This window comes from Lagenorhynchus albirostris, chromosome 7 (assembly GCF_949774975.1).
Source record: "Lagenorhynchus albirostris chromosome 7, mLagAlb1.1, whole genome shotgun sequence".
Lineage (NCBI taxonomy): Eukaryota > Metazoa > Chordata > Mammalia > Artiodactyla > Delphinidae > Lagenorhynchus > Lagenorhynchus albirostris.
This window is the reverse complement of record NC_083101.1, coordinates 14,267,939-14,292,381: the sequence shown is the minus strand read 5'-3', so window position 1 is coordinate 14,292,381 and position 24,443 is coordinate 14,267,939. Positions and strand designations below refer to the sequence as shown.

The window sequence follows — 24,443 nt, the reverse complement described above, 5'->3', positions numbered from 1 at the left end:
GGGCTGGGCTACAGGCATCCACAAAGAGAAAGAAAACCAGATAAAACCACAGGCCTGAAACTTAGCCAAGCAACTAAGAAGAACACAAAGATACAACAGGGAAAATAAAAACACTGGGGAGGCAAAATGCAATTCATAAGATAAAATTAATCTATCGAGCTGCCATAACAGGACATAAAAAGCATAAATATACTGCAGCTTGTCTGAAACGGTTTAAGTCCAGGCTCTTCTAAAACCATGAGTGAGAAAATGAATTCTATAGACTCATGCCCGCTTTTCCCAAGAAGAGGGGCCTCCGGGGCCTTCCAGGCAGCTGCAGAAGTAGCCCCTGGCTGAGGCACCCCAGGGTCTCAGCAAGAAATCAAAACACTGTTAAGCACAAATGGCAAGCCCTGGGCAAGGTGCCAGGGCCCCTGTGCGGCTCAGCCACCTTTGCCGCGGTCCCCGCCCCAGGAGACAGGGAGCCCTCAGAAGGCGGAGACTGCATCTTCTTCCTGCCTCTCCCCTACACCCTGTGCGTGAGGCCAGGAACACAGCAGGCGCTCGGGGAACATTCACTGCATGAGTGAATGGGTGCCTGGATGGGTAGATGGATGGATGAAGGACGCTGGGAAAGGAAGGAGGGAGGGAAGAGCAATCCTACCAAAGCCCAACTTATCTTAAAACCTCAACTGTGGTAAACCCAAAAGAGAACCTAAGATTAAACAGAAAATACCTCTGGCTACGCGGCTCATCGTAAAAGCCATACGCACGGTATCATATACTAGGCTCCCAGAAACAGCAGAGGAAAAGTAAAGGCTCTGCAATCAGGCAGGCTGGTTCCGATCCGGGTTGGGATGCCGGCAACAGTGTGACCGCAGCCAAGTCCCTTTATCTCTGAAACTGCTGCCTCAACGATCAAACGGGAACAATTAGCGTCCCTGCCTCAGGGGACTGTCAGGAGATTCGACAAGATCACGGAAAGCGGACAGCGGGGCTCAGCCAGTAACGGGCACTCATTTTATTTTACCACCACGGGCAGGCCGAGGCCCCCAGGCACCTCCCAGGCCGGAACCGCTCTGAAAACCCCCCCGCTCGGACGCAATCGGCCACCCCTGTCTCCAACCCTTCCTCAGCAAACACTGCTTCTCCTGCAACCTCCCCAGGAGTGGATGCTTCTCTCCCTTGTACTATGGACCTGGAAATGTGTGAGCACCTCTGCTCTTCAAGGACACTTCCAGACCATTCTCTCTCTTCCCTAAAAACTCCGGCTTCACAGCTCATGCTGTGAGACTACACCACTGACGACACCCGCCTTCCTGCAGACACCCACCGTCCCGATTCATGGAATCCCTCGAGATTCATGGCCACCGTGGCCCCCGACTGCCCTGCTCCTCTCCACCCCTCTATGGCAACCCCCCCCCCCCGCTGAGTTGCCTATTCTTGTATCCAATTTCTCTCCTCCATTCTCTCCGGAACCCACGCCAGTAGCCCTCCCCGCTCCATGGAAACAGCGCCCTTCAAGGTCCCCAAAGGACTCCCCCAACGCTAAATCCCAAGGCCAAGCCCCAGTCCTTGACTTACTTGTCTCACTAGCATATCCGACATAGCTAATCTGCTCCCCACTCGGCTTCGGGAGGCCATGCTCCCTGGGCTGCCCACCCCACTGGCTGTTCCTTCTCAGGCCCAGGCTCGGTTCCCAGACCTACCTCCTTTGTCTCCAAGCCTCAGAGCTTCAAATACCGCAACATGCTGACCTGGGCCCAGACCTCTCCTCCAACAGGCATCTCAAGAGTTCCAAACCAGACCCCTGAGGCCCTCCAAGCCTGGCTCTCCTCAATCCTTCCACCTCAGGGTATGACATCCTTCCCATGGTTCACATTAAAAGTGATCCTTTAGGACTTCCCTGGTGGCTCAGTGGTTAAGAATCCGCCTGCCAATGCAGGGGACACAGGTTCGGGCCCTGGTCCGGGAAGATCCCACATGCCGTGGAGCAACAAAGCCCACGCGCCACAACTACTGAGCCCGCGTGCCACAGCTACTGAAGCCCACACGCCTCGAGCCTGTGCTCCGCAGCAAGAGAAGCCACCGCAATGAGAAGCCCGTGCACTGCAATGAAGAGTTGCCCCTGCTCGCTGCAACTAGAGCAAGCCCATACGCAGCAACGAAGACCCAAAGCGCAGCCAAAATTAAATAAATAAATGAATAAATAAATAAAATTATTTTTTTTAAAAAAGTGATCCTTTAAAGCAGAGGCCTGCCTACTTTTCTTCAAAAGCCAAATAACGAATATTTGAGACTGCAAGCCCCGGGGTCTCCATCACAACTACTCAACCCTGCATCACAGCGCAAAGGCCATCACAGACAACGCGCAAATGAATGCAGGGGGCTGTGCTCCCATAAAACTTTACAAAAACCCACAGCGAGCCTGGTCCACAGGACACAGTTTGCCAACCCCTGCTTTAAAGCATAAGTCAGATCACGTGACTCCGCTGCTCAAAACCCTCTGGCCGTTTCCAACCTTACCCGGAGTAAAAGACAAAGCCCTAGACTGCCTATGAGGGCCTAGCGGGTCTACCACCACCCTGACCCCTTCTCCTCCTGGTTCCGCCCGAATATCGCCTCATCGGGGAGGCGCTCTCTACGACTCCACGTACCTTAGCAAACCCGACCCCCGCTCCACGTTACCCGTGTCCTTCACCAGCTTTATCTCCCTCCACAGCACCGATCATTTCACACACGATACATCTGCTCACGGCTTACTGTCTTCCTACCCCTGTGATATACAAGCTGGACACAGACTCGGTCTCTTTTGTTCACTATCTCCCCAGTGCCTGGCACACAGGAGGACCTGATACATCCTTTCCGAATAAATACATAGAAGACCACTGTTGCCGTTCTTGTTATTGCATGCTGTTGTCATTCGCTTAGAGCAGAAGTTCAAAATCAGGAGTCAAGGGCTTCCCTGGTGGCGCAGTGGTTGAGAGTCCGCCTGCCGATGCAGGGGACTCGGGTTCGTGCCCCGGTCTGGGAAGATCCCACATGCTGCGGAGCAGCTGGGCCTGACAGCCACGGCCGCTGAGCCTGCGCGTCGGGAGCCTGTGCTCCGCAAAGGGAGAGGCCGCAACAGTGAGAGGCCCACGTACCGCCAAAAAAAAAAAAAAAAAAAAAAAAAAAAAAAAAAAAAAAATCAGCAGTCAAGAGAAGTGCTCTTGTGGATTCACGAGCGCTCTAAAGATGATGGACGGTGCTCCACGCATGAGAAGGCCCTCAGCCTCCCCCAGACTCTCAAAGGGGCAACATCTCTTAAGCACCACTGTCTCGGGCTAGAGGATCCCACTGACGTGCTCCCTCCAAGTCTAGGAGTCTCACCCTGATGCTCTGTAACCCCAAGGCTCTCTACTTGGGGAGCTCCCAGGAGAGCAAAGACAGCAGATTCCAAGTGAGTAGGGAGGCAGGTCACTTCTAGAAGCCATAAGGTCAGTAGGGTTTAGAATGAGCCCCGAAGAACCCGAACAACTGCGGCCTGGCCATCCAGAGAACCCTGCAAAGAGGACTGAGGCCTCCACAGATGGAGTCCCCAGACAACTGCAAGTGAAGGGGGCAGTGACCTCACAGGCCTGGGAGCACGACCATCCCCCTCTGCCCCCTCTGGAATAAAATGAAAGCAACAAATGAGCTTTCCTTACCGTGTTCCCTCGATTGTATATTTGTCAAGAGTCAAGATTAGTCACTGCAATTCATGAAATTTATACTCAAACGTATTGCAATTCCAAACAACGCGGCTGACGTTTCTGGCCGTCCTGTCACGCCGTTCATCTTCTCGCAGAGGATACGGTTTCCTTGGTGCTTACCTTTCAGGAGCGCTTTTTCTGGTGCTGGCCTCCCCTCCATCACCGCTTCAGCCAGAATTAACTGCTGGTGGCGTTGCTTGTCGTGCATTTTGAACTCCTTCAGCTCCCCCTGCTGCCGGGCCACCACCTCCTGGGGGGCAGGGGGCTGGCACACACTCCCTAGCGGCCGCGATGCTTTTATCAGGATGGGCAAGCGGGACGTCTTCACGGCCTGAAAGTACACCCAGGGAGACAATGAATACACTTCCTCTGGTCACACAGTCAACACGCTCGTGCCAACCTTACAAAACAGGACTCAAAGTGCCTGTCCAGATAACGGCACCTCCGTTTGTCCCCCGGCCTGCAGATCTGTGTCTTGGCAGGTCCCTCCTCTGACTGACAAGTGCCAAGCTGTTCCTCCCTGACACCCTCTTAAGCCTGGCCGTGTCTCTCTGAACGTTCCAGATGCTCCCTACACGGCAGTCCTTTTCCCCACACAACCTTCTGGGAAACGTCTTCTAGCTCCTTACCTATTGCCTCACTTCCCACCCTCTCCTAAGCCTAAGTCAATCTGCCTCTCACCCCACCAGGCCACCAGAACCACCCCTTACTCAGCTGTTCGGGGGCCACTAGGTGCCTAGTCCCATGGCTAGTTCTCAGGCCCAGAGCTCCGAACCTGCCCAACCTACACATTTCTGACGGCCCACCAGCCCTCCCAAGTCAACTGAAAGCTGGGCTCCTTCATTCTATCACCCCAGGCCTGCATCCCACAGCTCCAGCACTCAGACGACCTCTGTCTCGGGGAACCAGACCACCCTCCACTTGCTGCACAGACAAAAACTGGAGCCATTTTTAAAATCCCCTGAGGGAACCTGCACAAGCCTCTTAGACAGCCTCATCCACCAGAGGGCAGACAGCAGAAGCAAGAAGAACTACAAGAGGAAAAGGCAGAGGGCTATGTACCAGATGAAGGAACAAGATAAAACCCCAGAAAAACAACTAAATGAAGTGGAGATAGGCAACCTTCCAGAAAAAGAATTCAGAACAATGATAGTGAAGATGATCCAGGACCTTGGAAAAAGAATGGAGGCAAAGATGGAGAAGAGGCAAGAAATGTTTAACAAAGACCTAGAAGAATTAAAGAACAAACAAACAGAGATGAGCAATACAATAATTGAAATGAAAACCACACTAGAAGAAATCAATAGCAGAATAACTGAGGCAGAAGAATGAATAAGTGACCTGGAAGACAGAATGGTGGAATTCACTGCTGCGGAACAGAATAAAGAAAAAAGAATGATAAGAAATGAAGACAGCTTAAGAGACCTCTGGGACAACATTAAACACAACAACATTCACATTATAGGGGTCCCTGAAGGAGAAGAGAGAAAGGACCCAGGAAAACACTTGAAGAGATTATAATCAAAAACTTCCCTAACATGGGAAAGGAAATAGCCACTCAAGTCCAGGAAGCGCAGCAAGTCCCATACAGGATAAACCCAAGGAGAAACACGCTGAGACACATAGTAATGAAACTGGCAAAAATTAAAGACAAAGAAAAATTACTGAAAGCAGCAAGGGAAAAACGACAAATAACATACAAGGGAACTCCCATAATGTTAACAGCTGATTTCTCAGCAGAAACTCTACAAGCCAGAAGGGAGTGGCATGATATACTTAAAGTGATGAAAGGGAAGAACCTACAACCAAGATTACTCTACCCGGCAAGGATCTCATTCAGATTTGATGGAGAAATCAAAAGCTTTACAGACAAGCAAAAGCTAAGAGAATTCAGCACCGCCAAACCAGCTCTACAACAAATGCTAAAGAAGCTTCTCGAAGTGGGAAACACAAGAGAAGAAAAGAACCTACAAAAACAAACTCCAAACAATTAAGAAAAGGGTCACAGGAACATACATATTGATAATTACCTTGAACGTGAATGGATTAAATGTTCCAACCAAAAGACACAGGCTTGCTGAATGGATACAAAAACAAGACCCATCTATATGCTGTCTACAAGAGACCCACTTCAGACCTAGGGATACATACAGACTGAAAGTGAGGGGATGGAAAAAGATATTCCATGCCAATAGAAATCAAAAGAAAGCTGGAGTAGCAATACTCATATCAGATAAAATAGACTTTAAAATAAAGAATGTTACAAGAGACAAGGAAGGAAACGACATAATGATCAAAGGATCAATCCAAGAAGAAGATATAACAATTATAAATATATATGCAACCAACATAGGAGCACCTCAATACATAAGGCAACTGCTAACAGCTATAAAAGAGGAAATCGACAGTAACACAGTAATAGTGGGGGACTTTAACACCTCATTTACACCAATGGACAGATCATCCAAAATGAAAATAAATAAGGAAACAGAAGCTTTAAATGACACAACAGACCAGATAGATTTAATTGATATTTATAGGACATTCTACCCAGAAACAGCAGATTACACTTTCTTCTCAAGTGCGCATGGAACATTCTTCAGGATAGATCACATCTTGGGTCACAAATCAAGCCACAGCAAATTTAAGAAAACTGAAGTCATATTGAGCATCTTTTCTGATCACAACGCTATGAGATTAGAAATGAATTACAGGGAAAAAAACGTAAAACACACAAACACATGGAAGCTAAATAATACGTTACTAAATAACCAAGAGATCACTGAATAAATCAAAGAAGAAATCAAAAAATACCTGGAGACAAATGACAATGAAAACACGATGATCCAAAACCTATGGGATGCAGCAAAAGCAGTTCTAAGAGGGAAGTTTATAGCTATACAAGCCTACCTCAAGAAACAAGAAAACTCTCAAATAAACAATCTAACCTTACACCTAAAGGAACTAGAGAAAGAAGAACAAACAAAACCCAAAGTTAGCAGAAGGAAAGAAATCATAAAGATCAGAGCAGAAATAAATGAAATAGAAACAAAGAAAACAATAGCAAGGATCAAGAAAACTAAAAGCTGGTTCTTTGAGAAGATAAAATTGATAAACCATTAGCCAGACTCATCAAGAAAAAGAGGGAGAGGACTCAAATCAATAAAATTAGAAATGAAAAAGGAGAAGTTACAAAAGACACTGCAGAAATACAAAGCATCCTAAGAGACTACTGTAACAAGCCAACTCTATGCCAACAAAATGGACAACCTGGAAGAAATGGACAAATTCTTAGAAAGGTATAACCTTCCAAGACTGAACCAGGAAGAAATAGAAAATATGAACAGACCAATCACAAGTAATGAAATTGAAACTGTAATTAAAAATCTTCCAACAAACAAAAGTCCAGGATCAGATGGCTTCACCGGTGAATTCTATCAAACATTTAGAGAAGAGCTAACACCCATCCTTCTCAAACTCTTCCAAAAAACTGCAGAGGGAGGAACACTCCCAAACTCATTCTATGAGGCCACCATCACCCTGATACCAAAACCAGACAAAGATACCACAAAAAAAGAAAATTACAGACCAATATCACTGATGAATACAGATGCAAAAATCCTCAACAAAATACTAGCAAACAGAATCCAACAACACATTAAAAGGATCATACACCATGATCAAGTGGGATTTATCCCAGGGATGCAAGGATTCTTCAATATACATAAATCAATCAATGTGATAAACCATATTAACAAATTGAAGGAGAAAAACCATATGATCATCTCAATAGATGAAGAAAAAGCTTTTGACAAAATTCAACACCCATTTATGATAGAAACTCTCCAGAAAGTGGGCATACAGGGAACCTACCTCAACCGAATAAAGGCCATATACGACAAACCCACAGCAAACATCATTCTCAATGGTGAAAAACTGAAAGCATTTCCTCTAAGATCAGGAACAAGACAAGGATGTCCACCCTCACCACTATTATTCAACATAGTTTTGGACATCCTAGCCACGGCAATCAGAGAAGAAAAAGAAATAAAAGGAATACAAGTTGGAAAAGAAGAAGTAAAACTGTCACTGTTTGCAGATGACATGATACTATACATAGAGAATCCTAAAGATGCCACCAGAAAACTACTAGAACTAATCAATGAATTTGGTAAAGTTGCAGGATACAAAATTAATGCACAGAAATCTCATGCATTCCTATACACTAATGATGAAAAATCTGAAAGAGAAATTAAGGAAACACTCCCATTTACCACTGCAACAAAAAGAATAAAATACCTAGGAATAAACCTACCTAGGGAGACAAAAGACCTGTATGCAGAAAACTATGAGACACTGATGAAAGAAATTAAAGATGATACCAACTGATGGAGAGATATACCATGTTGTTGGATTGGAAGAATCAATATTTTGAAAATGACTATACTACCCAAAGCAATCTACAGATTCAATGCAATCCCTATTAAATTACCAATGGCATTTTTTATGGAACTAGAACAAAAAATCTTAAAATTTGTTTGGAGACACAAAAGACCCCAAATAGTCAAAACAGTCTTGAGGGAAAAAAACAGAGCTGGAGGAATCAGACTCCCTGACTTCAGACTATACTACAAAGCTACAGTACTCAAGACAATATGGTACTGGCATAAAAACAGAAACATAGGTCAAAGGAACAAGATAGAAAGCCCAGAGATAAGCCCACGCACCTATGGTCAACTAATCTATGACAAAGGAGGCAAGGATATGCAACGGAGAAAAGACAGTCTCTTCAATAAGTGGGTGCTGGGAAAACTGGACAGCTACATGTAAAAGAATGAAATTAGAAAACTCCCTAACACCATACACAAAAATAAACTCGAAATGGATTAGAGACCTAAATGTAAGACCGGATACTATAAAACTCTTAGAGGAAAACATAGGAAGAACACTCTTTGACATAAATCACAGCAAGATCTTTTTTGATCCACCTCCTAGAGTAATGGAAATAAAAACAAAAATACACAAATGGGACCTATTGAAACTTCAAAGCTTTTGCATAGCAAAGGAAACCATAAACAAGACGAAAAGACAACCCTCAGAATGGGAGAAAATATTTGCAAACGAAATCAACGGACAAAGGATTAATCTCCAAAATATATAAACAGCTCATGCAGCTCAATATTAAAAAAACAAACAACCCAATCCAAAAATGGGCAGAACACCTAAATAGCCATTTCTCCAAAGAAGACATACAGATGGCCAAGAAGCACATGAAAAGCTGCTCAACATCACTAATTATTAGAGAAATGCAAATCAAAACTACAATGAGGTATCACCTCACACCAGTTAGAATGGCCATCATCAGAAAATCTACAAACAACAAATGCTGGAGAGGGTGTGGAGAAAAGGGAACCCTCTTGCACTGTTGGTGGGAATGTAAATTGTTACAGCCACTATGGAGAACAGTATGGAGGTTCCTTAAAAAACTAAAAATTGAATTACCATATGACCCAGCAATCCCACTACTGGGCATATACACAGAGAAAACCATAATTCAAAAAGACACGTGCACCCCAATGTTCATTGCAGCACTATTTACAATAGCAAGGTCATGGAAACAACCTAAATATCCAACGACAGACGAATGGATAAAGAAGATGTGGTGCATATACACAATGGAATATTACTCAGCCATAAAAAGGAACGAAATTGGGTTATTTGTAGAGACATGGATGGATCTAGAGACTGCCGTACAGAGTGAAGTAAGTCAGCAAGAGAAAAACAAGTATCGTATGTCAGCACATATATGTGGAACCTAGAAAAATGGTACAGATGAACCGGTTTGCAGGGCAGGAATTGAGACACAGACGTAGAGAACAAATGTATGGACACCAAGGGGGGAAAGCAGCGGGGGTGATGGGGGTGGGGGGATGATAAGAAATAAAATAAAATAAAATAAAATTCCCTTTATGCACCTCGCCCAATTGCATCACTCACCAGGTTCCACTAACTCCAACTCCCAAAGTATCTATGAATTCTTCTGTCACTTCTCATCCTCCGCGGCCACCCCCCAACTCCAAGATGCTGTAAGCTATCATCCAGGCCACAGAAACAGCCTCCTGGGGTGTCTCCCCACACTCATTCTTGCCCTTTCTAACCCACTTGCCATACTGCACCAAAACAGGCAACACACCCCTGCTCCTGCTTAAAACTATTTTAATTGTTCCCCAGTTCTCGTATGGCCAAGGTCACAGTCTTTACCACAGCCCACATGTTGTGCACTATTACAGCCTGAGTTACTGCCCCTCCCCAACCCCCCAACCTGCAGCCACAGAGACCTCCTATCAGTTCCTCAGAATGCTTTGTTCCTTCCTCCTCAGGACCTTGGCATATGCTATCTCCTCTGCCTAGAATACTTTTTCTTGCCCACCCCCACCTCTCCCACTAATCCCAACACATCCATCAGGACTCAGATCAAATGTGCCTTCCTCAGGAGAACGGGCCTTGATTTCCCTGTTATATACTCACTGCCCCCTCAGAATTCTCCTCAGCAAAAGATTAGGACCATAATAATTAAATGCCTATGCAATTACTTGTTCTTCGTCTATCTTCTGCACCAGCCTATAAGCTTTAGAACTCATGGATTCTGCATTTCTTATTCATACTCTATCCACAGCTTTGAGCACAAGAACTAGTAATATAGTAGGTGCGCAACATCTATTTGTGGAATGAACATACAAATAATAACTTAAGAGGCCTAGGACTTCCCTGGTGGCGCAGTGGTTAAGAATCCGCCTGCCAGTGCAGGGGACACAGGTTCGATCCCTGGTCCGGGAAGATCCCACATGCCGTGGAGCAACTGAGCCCGTGTGCCACAACTACTGAGCCTGAGCTCTAGAGCCTGCAAGCCACAACTACTGAGCCCATGTGCCACAACTACTGAAGTCCACGTGCCTAGAGCCTGTGCTCTGCAACAAGAGAAGCCACCGCAATGAGAAGTCCGCGCACTGCAATGAAGAGTAGCACCCCCTCGCTGCAACTAGAGAAAGCTTGCCTGCAGCAACAAAGACCCAACGCAGCCATAAATAAATAAATAAACACACACAAATAACTCAGTTAAAAGATGGGCAAAGGATCTGAAAGACATTTCTCAAAAGGAGATATACATATGGTCCATAAGCACATGAAAAGATGTTCAAATCATTCATCATCAGGGAAATGCAAATCAAATCATAATGAAATACCACCGCTCCCTACCCATTAGGATGGCTGTAATCGAAAAGATAATCACAATTGCTGGTGAGGATGCGGCGGAATTGGAGCGCTCACATGCTGGTGGAAACTTCCGTAAACTAGCTGCAGCCACTTTAGAAAAGAGTCTGGCAGTTCCTCAAACCGTTAGACAGAATTACTAGATGACCTAGCAATTCCGCTCCTAGATCTATACCCCGGAGAAATAAAAACACAGGTCCACACAAAAACTTGTACATGAATGTTCACAGCAACATTATTCATAATATCCGAAAGGTAGCAACTGCCCAAATGTCCATCAACTAATGAATGGATAAATAAAATGTGGTATCCATACAACGGACTATCACTGGGCCATAAAAAGAAATGAACGACGGATACCTGCTACAGCACGAACGAACCTTGAAAACGTTATGCTAAGTGGAAGAAGCCAGTCACCAAAGATCACAGACTACGTGATTCCATTTATATGAAATATCCAGGGCAGGCAAATCTATAAAGACAGAAAAAAGCTTAGTGGCCGCCTTCAGCTAGGGGTGCGCAGCTGGGGGAAATAGTAAGTGACTGCTAATGGGCTAGGGGCTTCTGCCTGGGATAAGGTTATGTCCTAAAATTGATTGTAGTCGATAATGGTTGGGACCCTGGAAAGGAGGAAATCAGCAAAGCCTCTCAAGAAGCAAAGAAGAAGAAGGAGCCCTTGTTGCACGTTCTAGGATGTCAAATGCTTTCAAGCATGTACTCCCGTAATCCTCGGGTGAACTATGCATTCCCAGAGCTCAGAGGATTACAGAAGTTATTATACCTATTTTCTCCAGATGAAGAACTGAGACGTCAAACAACCAGCCCAGTATCATACAATAAGGCGGCTGGAGAGCTGAGCCTCAGGCTAGCTCTTCAACCTCTACTGCCCAGTTAAGAAAAGTGAGAGCCTTTCTGCCCTGAAATTCCACGCAAGAGGAGAGAACAGGTTCAAGGACAAGAACAGTCTGCGGTGGTGTCAGGGACCACTCGGGAGGAGGTGGACGCCTCATCAAAAAGGGCTGGAAAATAAGTCACTTGCTTGGTCCTCAGACTCCACCAATCTCTATTCTTGGATCCAAATCTGTGTGTCATATGGCAGCAGAGAAGATAGCTGCAAGTGCACAAATGCCAAAGCCAATTTCAGGCTGGAAGGCTGCCGTCAGTCACCCTAACGCCGCTTCCAAAATAACACCACACAAAATGCTACCTTATGGACGCCGAACAGAATCCCACCTACCACCTTATTAAAGATGGCATCCTGGAACTTCTCACTTGGGGACGGAAGGGGGACAGGAATGCACATACCCTGAGCTCCTACCACGGACACGGCCCGAGGCACTCGCCACACACTGCCTCACCGAGCCAGCACGCCAGCCCCGGGTGCCAGGTCACAGTGATCCCCTTGGAGCCACTGAAAGTCAGGTGACCGGCCCAAGGACTCAGAGCAGGTGAGCGGCGAGGCCCAATGCAATCACAGGTGTATCTGTACAGCCCAGCATCTCGCCCCTGTAACTCAACCAGAAGTATGTCCCGTCTCCCTGTTTCGCCCCTGGGCTGCAAAGATGTTCTTTTTAACAGGATGCCACAGTTCTAGCCTAAGCTCAAGGATTACTGATTCCCTGACTAACCAAAGACCACAGAGAAGACCATTAAATTTTCTTCTACGTTGCATAGACCGGAGGCCAAACTGGTGGTAAGAGAGCTCCTCCCTTCCTGAGAAAGGTGGGGTTACAATATCCCTGTCTGCCTCTAAAACCAGACTCCACTTTACGCCCCTGCTACTCCTCTCAACGGCTGAGTCACTCTGGACAATTTTCTGAGCCTTTCAGAGCTTATATTTCTTCACATGCAAAATGTAGGTAATACCCACCTAACTAATATGCTTGGTGAGAAGATTAACTGTGATGATACATGAATAGAATATCTAGCACAATCCTGGCATATATAGCAGATGCTAAAAAAAATAAACACAGTAGCCTTCCTTTTGAAGATACCAGCAGGAAGATAATGCCAAATGGAACATGTTTTTCAATATATTTGGGGAAATTAAGTTCATTTGATTATCCAATTTTCCTGAATATAGGATGCTATCTCCCTCATAGATAGCAGGGGGAAAAAAAACACATGCACACACACAACATCTAGTTTTCCTAATACACAGGTACAAACTAAACTAGCTGGGGCAGATGAGAGCATCTCTATTCTAGCCAAATTGCACAAATCTGCATCTCGAGTACTGTTGATGTAATGGCAGTGTCTTTTTTTTTTTTTTTTTTTGGGTCTCTACTGATATCTTTAGAAAACCCTTTTCTAGAAATTACAGTTTTGGTGCATAATTTAAAACAATCAAAAGCAATTTTGCTAATGATATATCTAACTCTCTTTGGTATGCACAAAAGCGGTAATTTACTGGTCAGAAAATAAACTTAATTCTCCATTCTGATGCTATGAAGCAGTGTGCACAGCTGATTTCTCAGAGACAAAACACCCATCAGAAACAAGGAGACCAGTCGCTGGAGCCCTACCACAAACACGACCTCTCTCCTTCTCTCCCAAGCCGCTCCCATCTCGCTGCTATGGGGCCCCTCAATCCCAACCCCTCCTCCCCAGGAGGGTTTTAGTAAAAGTCCGATCAAACATTGCCAGGAGAGTCTGGTTTTTCACTATCTGGCATATTTGATGGTATCTGAGGAGAAGCATCTAGAGAAAGGATCTTGACTGAAGCAAAATGCAGGCATTCACCCACCAAAACCAGACCCTACCACTCGGGCCAGCACAGGCTAGACAGGAGCCTGACCCAGGGAAAGGGCACGGCTGTGCAGTCAGGCCCCTCACAGCTGGCTGACCATGGGCACTCGGGACCTGGCTTCCTCACCTTTGCCGGGTGTTGTAAGGATAAGAGAATGGAGACAAAGCCCACAGAACGGTACCTCTAAGACACAAAGTCCATACAAAATAAAACCTAGGTTCTCGTCCCTACCCTAAAGTCAGGTCATTCCAGTTTTACTGCAACTGGCAAAAGTAAAGGTCCATCAACAGGGGAAAATTATGTAAACTTTGGCACATTCCCCACAGTGGAATTTTAGCAGCCGTTACAAGGAAAGATGTTCCTGATACATAACATGGGACAGTAAGCCACAGACAGATATACACACGTGACTCTGCTTTTATAATGAAAACACACGGATATCATGAGTTATAGATAAATAAGAGAGGGCTGGGATGGGGGAGGAGACAGGGAGGGAGGAAATGCTGGTAACACCTTGGGGAAGTTCAGGATGGACACACACCTCCAGGTAGAGGCCAAGGTTAAGTACAGGCAGAGAGAGACACCAGACCTCATACAAATTTTTAAAAAGCAGTGGGATCGGAGGTGATTTTTAAGTTTTTGGTCTATATTTAGTAAGTAACTAAGTAAGTAATATGTGGGGAAACTTACTTTTTCGGTCCCCCTGGGGAAGGAGAGGGCAGCGGCCTGCCGCCCCGGCATCCCGCACAAGCTCTCCGGCTGAGGCTCGGCGCCGAATACGGCGTCCGTTGGCTTCTCTTCCCAAGGCTCTGTCGTGCCCCCGTGTCTGAATCTGACCGTGTCGCCCTCCACAGCCATGGTCTGCACGGAGGCATCTTTCTGCTCCACCCTGGACGCCTCTGCCGCCTTTGCTAGCTGGGCTCCCGGAGGCCGCTCGAGTTCATCACGTGGCTTGGATGACAAGTTGGCCTGGATGAAATGCCCGAGTTCACCTCTCAGCTGAACGGCCATCTGCCCAAGTGTCTTCTCCGTTTTACCGTCAAGGTGTTCTCCCGAAGCTTCCTGCTCTCTCAAGCATATCTGTTCCAGAAGCAGTTCTCGGAGCACTTTCAGAAGGTCCGGCCTGTTTTTCCAAAAGGGAAGGAAGTGGGAGGACTCAGCTTTCTGCTATGGCCTTGTCACCGACCCACTTTCCTAAGTTTTCCCCATCGATTCTGGCCCAGATTCTGCTGAATTTAAACACAGTGAGCACTTGCCACATGCCAGGACCCAGGCCAACTATGCTATCCAGGTCACCTCAGAACAACCACACCAGGTAGGTACCACATGTCTCCTTCATGGAGGAGAAGGAGAGAATTGATTTGACGCAGGTGCACAGCAAGTGAGGGGGGCACACAGCTACCTGGACGCAGGCTGGGCTTCGGAAGAGCAAACAGAGTCATAAGGTATGCATGACGATTGCAAGGTCCGCCCACCCCCCTGGGCCCATCCCTACATCCAGGGACAAGTATGGCTTTGGATGAATCTAGCCAACCTGGCAGATCCATGAGCCACCTGGTCCATCAGGGTGCACAGTCGGTGCTCAGCAAAGGTATCGAATGAAGGGATGCTGGGAACTGCTCTGGATAAAAAGAGCAGTGGCTTTGAAATCAGACAAGATGGCTTCAGATTCTAACTCTGTGATTCTTGGAAAGCAAGGTGAGTTTTCCTCCACAGGACGCTGTGAGGATTAAACGAGAGCATGTATGGGTAGCAGATGCTTCTCACGCCCCTTTGCCACATGGCCTGGGCCTCCCTGGGATTTCAGCTGCAACTGCGTTGACAGCTCTTGTAGACAGTCCCTCCGCCAGCGCCCACGGCATCTCTCTGCTGCCTTGGGCCCTTTCCCAGAGCTCTCTGAGCCGGCCAGCAGGGCAGCGGGCAAGTGCGGACCCATTTATAGCTCCAGGGGAAACCCTAACCAGTGGAGGAAGAGAGCTGTTGGGTGAATATCCCAGTCTCCCGTCCTTCAGAGGGCCAGCACTGACGCAGGGTCTACACCGTCCCTCAGAGGGTGGCTGGCAGGGCGGAGGCCCAGCTGCCCACAGTCGCAACCAGATCATAAGGCAGCCTTCCTGGCTTTGCCTCCATCCCTACCTTAGTCTCCCTCATCCCTCCTTCCTTCTGCCTGGAGTCACATCCCAAATAAACCACTTGTACCCAAGTGGTTACCTCAGGCTCTGCTTTCCCAGGAACTCAAACTAAGCCAACATGTAGAAGACTCTGGAGCAGTTCCAGAAGAATCCCTCGTGAGTGTGTTTCTTGGGCCAGACACTATAATGGGCGCTGGGGCTGCAGAAGAGCCTGCGGGGCCTGGTGTTAGAGGCAGTTGTGTAAACAAGTCACTACTCCACAGGCTAAAAAGAGAAACACAGGCACCGTGGAAGTCTGGGAAGCTACGGGCAAGCATCCCAGGGCGTCCAGACTGGGGGTGGCAGGAAGAACGCCAAAAAAGGGCCTCTAGAGTTGATGAGAGGTTAGCTGGGGGAAGGGAAATGGAACCTTCTAAGCATGGAAAACACTATGAACGGAGTCAAGACACACTGTGGAGAGCAGGGAGGCGAGGCTGGAAGGTGAGGCAGGGAGACCTCAGCCATGTTAAGGAAAGGAGAGCCACTGGGAGGCTCTGTGTGACGGAGTGCATGGCCACACACGTGCCGTGCGTAGAGAATGAATGGAGAGATTTCCCGTCAGGACAGTGGTGAGAGTACACTCAAGAGCCCCTACCATCTGCTCTAAACATACGTAAATGACAGCAAAACAGACAAGACAAAAAAATGGTCAAGGTGCACTACAGGACTCAGAATCAAATAAGATGTATCCAAAGGTCAGAAACAGAGGAGGAGACCCACTGCCATGATAAAGAGGGCATCCGCAGAAAGCGGAAATTTAACTCCCACGGTTGGAAGAAGACCCACGCAAATTTCACGCCCCTAAAGTAAGAGACAAGTCAAGGCAACTTCAAAAGCACTGCACGGGGAGGAGCAAGGGTGGCGGGCGGAGCGGGGCTGCTGACACAAACCACTGCTGCAAACAAAATCCACTGTTATGAAAGACAGCAATCGGACAGAGGAGAGAGTTCACACTCGAGGAAATAAAAACAACAAAGCAATCTGAAGAAGACTTAAAATAAGTACGTGTCAATCATCTAAAAAATAAAAGAGACTCATAAAAATGAGAGGAAGTTATAAAACTGAGACAGAAAATTATAAAAAAGAAGACTGGAGGGGAGGCAAGCACTGAGGGAGGGCCAGCTGGAAAGCTGTTGCTATCTTCTGGGAAAAAGAAGATGTGGTCAGGATGGGGGGGCGAGTCAGGAGAGAGACGGGGGAGAGAAGAGGCCCTCATCAGTGCTAGATCCTTCTCCTCTCTGCAGTTTCTCTTGCCTGCATTACTTCAAAAAACCTTGCCAGAGACCGGAACGACGGACTGCCTTAACATACCTTGGCCTCCCCTTCCTCTGTATCTTTGTTCCCACCGGAAGTGACAGGTGCCCTCATGTTGTCTTCCCACCGAGCCCTCTAAGGGCAGGGATGAAGCCTTAACTCTTACCTGGATTCCTAACGTCCAGCTCTGGGGCAGAATCAATTTAAGTCAACTTAAACAGCTTCAACACACTGAAACAGGGGAAAAACTAAAAGTATGAAAAACAAAATTAAAACGTGTGGTACACTTTTCACTTCTAATATGGGATCATCTAAACTACACAAACCATCTTAAAATTTAGTAAACCCAGAGTTCAAAACAATATTTCTGGTATTTCAAGAATGTTAAACTAAATTTTCCTTTCCTCTCCTTCCCTTAATACAGATTGAAAATAATAACAGTTGTTACTGAGCTAGCCAAAGGAGGACCATTACTCACTACCAAACAACACACAATAAAATCCAGGAAAAAAGACTTACAAACGGGTAGTAAAAGGTGGTGAAAGAGGCCATTATAGGGCTTCCCCGGTGGCGCAGTGGTTGAGAGTCTGGCTGCCGATGCAGGGGACACAGGTTCGTGCCCTGGTCCGGGAAGATCCCACATGCCGCGGAGCGGCTGGGCCCGTGAGCCATGGCCGCTGAGCCTGCGCTCCGCAACGGGAGAGGCCACAGCAGTGAGAGGCCCGTGTACCGCAAAAAAAAAAAAAAAAAAAAAAGGCCATTATAATATACTAAAGTGGCAGAGCTGCTAACATTTCAAGTGTTACTCTGCTAGAAATCTGAACAGCAGATTCATTAAGCTATCGCCATAATCAGGACCTTTCTAATGGTTCAGTCTGAGGGTCCTGTCAGAGGCCCAAACATTGTTTATATAACCTGAGCATCTTTGCCACATAGAAGGCATAAGGGGAAAGGAACTGACATTTACTAAGCACTTAACGGTGTGCCAGGTCCCTTAAATACACTAAATAGCTTTAGTCCTCAGAGTAAGACCGAGATGGGGGCTGTTACTGACCCCATTTCACAGATGAAGAACACAGGCTCGTGAAGATTCAAGATCTTCCAGCAAAGTGGCAGAGCGAAGACTGCAGACGCAGACCTTTCTGACTCCGAAGAAGCACTGCATTCTTTCTAGTTTTCTAAACTTAAACCTTCTGCTATGATGCTGAGCTTCTAATAGTCTGCACATTCATTCTAATATTCATCGAGCTTCTCCCATTTGTCACGTAAGGCGGTGGAAATGCATGGTGAAAAAGAATCATGGCGCTGACGTTTCATTGAGGAGACAGACATCCATACAGACGCGGGTAACTGAATAAGACAGTGCAAGGCAAGGAGAAGTACAAGGACGGAGGGACGAGAAGGAGGGGAGGAGGGCGGCAGTCCTGAGACAAAGTGTAGAAGCAGGGATTCTTGTTAGACAAAGTGGTCAGGAAAGGCCTCTCCACAGAGCTGAGACACCACCACATCCCGGGAAGAGAGTGTGCCAGGTAGCGGGAACTGCTACTGCAAAGGCTCTGAGGTGAGAACAAGCTTGGATGACGGAGGAACAGAAAGGTGAGTGTGAACAAGAGAGGTAGCTGATAGAGACACAGAAACAGGCAGAGGCCAGGCCAAGGGGCTCTGATCTTACTCTAAAGGTAACGGAAAGCCACTGGAAAGCTTTAAGCACAGAAGAAACATAATCTCATCTAAGTTTTTGAAAGCTGGCTCTGGCTCCTCTGTGGAGAATGGCTACAGAGAGGCAGAAACGGAAGCAGGGAGACAATCTAGAAGGCTGTGCTTTTGGAGTCCAGGCACGAGATGTGACAGCTTGGACTAAGCTGGACTAACAGGAAAGCCGTAGAGACGTGAGTGGGTGGATTAGGGATACATTTTCCACGTGGAACAACAGGACTTACTGATAGGTATGAGGATTGTGGAAGCTACACTTTCGGCCACAGCAGTGCTATTAAGTGACTCGTGGAAGAACAGCAGAGAAGCACATTAGAACAGGGGTTGGGTTTTAAACCAATTAGAGGGACTTCCCTGGTGGCACAGTGGTTAAGAATCCGCCTGTCAACGCAGGGGACACAGGTTTGATCCTTGGTCCAGGAAGATCCCACATGCCGCGGAGCAACTAAGCCTGTGCGCCACAACTACTGAGCCTGCGCTCTAGAGCCCACGAACCACAACTACTGAGCCCGCGTGCCTAGAGCCCTGCTCCACAACAAGAGAAGCCACCGCAATGAGAAGCCCGCGCACCATGATGAAGAGTAGCCCAACTAGAGGAAGCCCTCGCGCAGCAACGAAGACCCAATGCAGCGAAAAATAAAGAAATCAATACATTTGTTTAAATTAAAAATTAAAAAAAATAAAAGAAAATAAACCGATTAGAGTTGAAAGTGCCTGTCAGACACACAGGAGGAGACAGCAAGTAGGCAGCTGACCGTGTGATCTGAAGGAGGGAGTCTGGGCCGTGGGTATGAATTTGGAGGTCACACAGCTTACTCTGCAGCCGTGGAGAAAGGAGGTAGAGAGAGAGAAAGGGAGCTAGAACGGAGCTCCGGGACACTCCAACATCCAGCGTCCAGCATCCGGCAGAGGAAGAGGAGCCAGCACAGGAGACTGAGGAGGAGAGGCCGGTGAGGGAGAAGGAAAATAGACAGGGGAGCTGTGAACAGAGGCCGGAGAGCGTGGCCACCGCTGCGGGAGAGCGGACACTGGCCACTGGATGCACAACTTGCAAACTGGAGTTGACCTTGATAAGTGAAGCAAAGGGTATGGAAGCACTTGGGCTGAGATGAAGAGGCCTAGGTAACCCCTCACCTGTCCCATCCAACCCTGCTTTCAGACCTGGGCTTGGTCAGCTACTCGTGCTACAGGCGTCCTCGGGAGGGGTCACACTTTGTATTGATCGTCACTCATTTCAAAATGGGCGCTCAGCACCACCCGGCAGCTTCTCTTCTCCCCTCCCCAGCTGACGACCTTGCGCTGCTCAGGGGAGGGGAGCGCGGAGGAAGCAACCGCGAGTGCCCATCCGGAGGGACCAGCATGTGCCCGGGCTCTGAAACGAGATGAAAGGGGTCTCGTTCCAGGGACTGGAGGGACTGTGCCCCAGGGCAAAGCACAGAAAGCAAGCCGGGGACGGTGTGAACAGCGCCGAAGGAGGGGGTCGCCAGATCACACGGGGCCTGGCCCCAAGAAAAATGGTCCCAAGAGAAATGGAGCGTCTCCGAGCGGTCTTAAGCAGAGGAGTGACTTCACTGCATTTTAAGTAACCGCTCTGGATACAGTATGGAAAACAGCCTGGAAGGGGGACGGATGGCTGCAGAGGACTAGTTAGAAGGCAACTGCAGGGATGCCAGAGAAGTGTGATGGAAGCGAGGAGTGGAGAGGAGGAGACAGGGATGGGAGGAGCGCATCTGGGAGGCGAAGGGTCAGGACTTGGGTTTGAGAGGTGAAGGAAAGGGGAGGATCGAGGAGGGCCCCGGGTTTCTGTCTGAAGCCCACAGACCCAGTCCCTCCGTAACACAGGATCTGCCTGCAAGCACTCGCCGTGTCCTCTCCCCGCAGCCCGCACACCCGAGTCTCCTTGGGTCTTTCTCTGCTAACTTCTTCAGACCCCTCGCCAGCTCCACGCTCTGGTGGTCCCTTACCTGTCCCTTCACCATGCCCAGAAGAGCAGACCCAGGTTTTTTAGGAGTTAGCTTCTCTGCTTCTACTAGGTATGGCTCAAGAATGCAATACTAGCCTTGAAAAAAAAAAACCCCAAGGGCCCCCCTTTAGACTTTTTCCAATGTCACACCTAAGTTTAGCTACAAAGACTGAAACACTTAGGTACTAAATCCTAAACCATGTCCTCTAGGGAATGGGGCAAACGAACCAGAAGCACGTGAAGGGAGGGTTGGGAACCACACACATGGTGAAGACCGTGGGAGAGCAGGGCCAGCCAGCCCGTCCTCCACGAGCTGACCCTTCACTCCAGCCCCGGTGAACGAGTGCTCGGCTTGGTCAAGTGCAAGACAGCTAATCAGGCTAAGCTGCTTCCTTATTCCATCCCAGTGGATGGGTAAGTTGAATCAGATTTACTCCTGGGGCCCAGCTACTCTGCTAGCCTGTTAGGCCCCAGCGTGGACGGCTAGAGGGTGGCAGAGCTCAGAGGCCTAAGTCTCGGGCCTAAGCCTATCGCGCTCCACATCAGGGTATCAGACATGGGCTCCGCGATGAACACAGAGGCCTGAATCACGGGCTGGCCGACGTATCTTGCATGTGGTATGAATCTTACCTGAGGGTAACGGGGAAAGGGTAGGAGTAACTGGCCAGGCACATTTTAAGCAGTAATATCACCAAAGCCCCACTTAATACCAACCTGGATCCCTATGGACACACATTATCTCATTTCATTCTCACAAGATCCCTACAGGGTCGATAAGTGTCATCACCCCCCACTTTACAGGTGAGGAAACCAAGATGGGGAGATAAGTCCCAAGGTCTAAACGGTACAGCTGGACCGGAGCACAGGTCTGTCTGACTCTAATACCCTGCTTTTTGGGGGGATCAAAACACCGAACTCCTGGAGAGACTATCTGGGCAGAAAATTAGTGTTTCCCTGGCCAATGAGAATCCTAGTTACCCAAGCGGTCTTTTTAAAAGACCACAGCTGGGCCTTCAGGAGGGCCCTCGGAGCCGTGAACCTGCCGTCCTGGGGCTCAGCGGTGCACCAAGAAAGGCAGCTGCACAGAAAGCAGGATCAGAGCAGCAGATGCCGGCCAGCATTTAAGAAAGCCTTTTCTAACACTAGAGCTGGCCCACGATGGCCCGGAAGCTGATGGAACAGACGCCTACAAGGGAACAGGTAACTGAATGGCTGATGTCCCAAGCTTGCCTGCGGAGTGTCGGCGCGTAAAGCGCTTTCTTTAAAACTGTAATGAAGTCTAAATTTTCAAAAATCAGGAGACTGAGCATACAAATTTGGGGCTTCTACTGAAAGACTGGAAGCTCTGAGGCCACGGGCTGGCATGACAACAATGATTTGGGGCTGAAAAGCTCCTCCCTGCCAGGAGGGAGCATGTGGGCCCCAATTCCCTGCACTCCCACCAGTCCACTGTTACCTTCCCAGGTCACATCACCCAAGTGCATTCCTAGGCGGTCCTCAGAGAGAGCGAGGTGCACCTTTTAACTCTTAACACAGGAGCCCCTGATGCCGAGGAAATCCTCCATTTCTCAAGTGTCATTATGGTCACCCAACTGCCTGTGATAATATACCAGAACAGCCACTGGGCGTGTCCCCCTAGCATGAGGACTCATGCTAGAAAAATGTTAAGCAGATGTCAGGGGCTGGGGAGGGTAGCCTCCCGGAGCTCACAGAACACTACCGTCCTTTTTAAAGCTGAAAAAATGTGTACGAGGCTGAGCCCACCAAGGACATGAGAACTGCTAGGCTCCTGCCAGCCGTCCTGGGTGGTGGTACCGGCTCCCTTTCTCTGTCTGTGCTGGAGGAGAATGAAAGGTTTCACTGAACACACGCCACGTGCCAGCCATTCTCCTTGAATAGCATTTTTTCCACTCCTCACAGCAACCCCAAGAAGTGGTCAGAGAAACGGAGGCACTGAGAGAGGAAAGCAAGCACAGCTCCCTCTGGCTCCAAAGCCCAGAGCAGCTGCTAGTGGCCTGGAAAGACTGGGAAAGAAAGGAAATCCGCTCCTGAAGGACTAATTTTAAAAATACAAATGTACTGAATATTTCTCCCTTTTCGTTTTAAGGAAAACACCCTGTAGTGTCTCCTCACATAGGAAAGACTCCCGGCAGATATAATGAGAAGGGAATTGTAGTTCAAGCTCAACATGAAACAGCAGAGTCACAAGTACAGGGGCAGTTTTTTAGGCTGTTGTAGAAAGCGGAAGGGATCTCGGGAGGGCTGATTCCTCGCGCTGACAGCCAGGCAGCCCTTGCCGGGCTCCCGGGAACAATCCTGAAGGAAGCTTTCTCTCTCCTCTTTACGCTGGCCTTGCATGCGGCTTTGCTGAATGCAGTCCCCTCGCGGCCAAGGAGCAGGCAGCCTAATTACTTAATTGCACAACTGGCAAGATTCCTTCCAAGCCATTTCGGGAGCTCTCCCAGGTAAATTACACAGCACCGCCATCTAAATCCATTTAGCAAAATGAGTTTGTTCTCCCCTCAAACCAGAGACAACTGCAGTGCCTGGGTCCCATGTCTACCTGGATTCCAGTAACCGTATGGCCTTCTCACTGAAGAGAGGGGCGAGCAGGCTCAGGAGCTCGCCTTCTTCCAAACTCTGGTCTCCGGGGCAGCCGGATTTGTGGGCTCCGTCGGAGTCTACAATATTGGAATCTGTGTGCCTTAAATATCCATTTTTGCAGCCCCCTTTGGAATTGACCTCCATAATCTGCAAATCAAAGTATGTGGTCAGATAATGGACTACAAAGGAGGGGAAGGGGGTTACGTGGAAAAGAGAGAGAGGATGGAGACAAACAGTGATGAGTGAGGGCAAGCAGACCCGAGAGAAAATGAAAGGGGAGAGGGAGGGTGCACGCGGTCCACACACGCTCATCTGAGGGCACGGAGATGTTTACATCACTTCCTCTCACCCTCAGTTTCCTTATCCGTAACTAGGCACAGTAACGCCACCTCCCATGGCGGCTACGAGAACAAAATGAGATGGCTGGCCCACTTAAGTTCCTGGCGCAGTGTCTTACCCGCTACAGCTGTGTTCCCTCAGCCCACGGCCTACTTCCTGTAAATTCTTTCTAAGAAGGGTCCGGAACATTGTTAACTGCCATTAACAATGCTTTGGACATTTATTATATGCTTCTTGCAATGTATCCTCCTCATTATATATCAGAAAGCAACCTCTTTACAGACACATCCTCATTACTGTGACTTTGATTTGTCTCATCAGGACGGTGGAGAGTTCCTAATTCCCATGGAGACGTGTTCTTCACAGATCCACCTTCTTGGGTCGCTGAAGGTCCCAGAGGAGTGGTACCAAGGAAACATCTAGTTAAAGCCTGTGCTGGGCATGTCTTGAGGTGCTGCAATTAGCATTCCTTCTCTCACTTTCCAAAGCTGTAAATTTCTTCTATCAGTCTATAAATAACTCCTCTTGACTTCATTACTGCTGGTGATATACACACTGGCCATTACACCCCTCTCTCCACATGTGTAAAATGATGAAGATTTTTAAACGGAAGACAAGACCCACACAGATGAGCTGTCATTTATAGGGTCTTGTTTGCCACCAAT

The 24,443-nt window shown here is 48.0% G+C and overlaps 1 protein-coding gene across 3 annotated transcripts in view; it reads right to left on the bottom strand.

The window, feature by feature from the left end:
- The window catches only part of CDK5RAP2 (CDK5 regulatory subunit associated protein 2), a 182,320-nt gene that overhangs the window by 45,985 nt on the left and 111,892 nt on the right, over window positions 1-24,443 (bottom strand). For all 3 annotated transcript variants that reach the window (XM_060154500.1, XM_060154498.1, XM_060154499.1), the window contains 3 exons: window positions 23,399-23,586; window positions 14,425-14,857; window positions 3,834-4,044 (listed from right to left, as the gene is read on the bottom strand). In XM_060154500.1, the coding sequence (XP_060010483.1) occupies window positions 3,834-4,044; window positions 14,425-14,857; window positions 23,399-23,586 (832 nt within the window). The remainder of the gene's footprint in view (window positions 1-3,833; window positions 4,045-14,424; window positions 14,858-23,398; window positions 23,587-24,443) is intronic.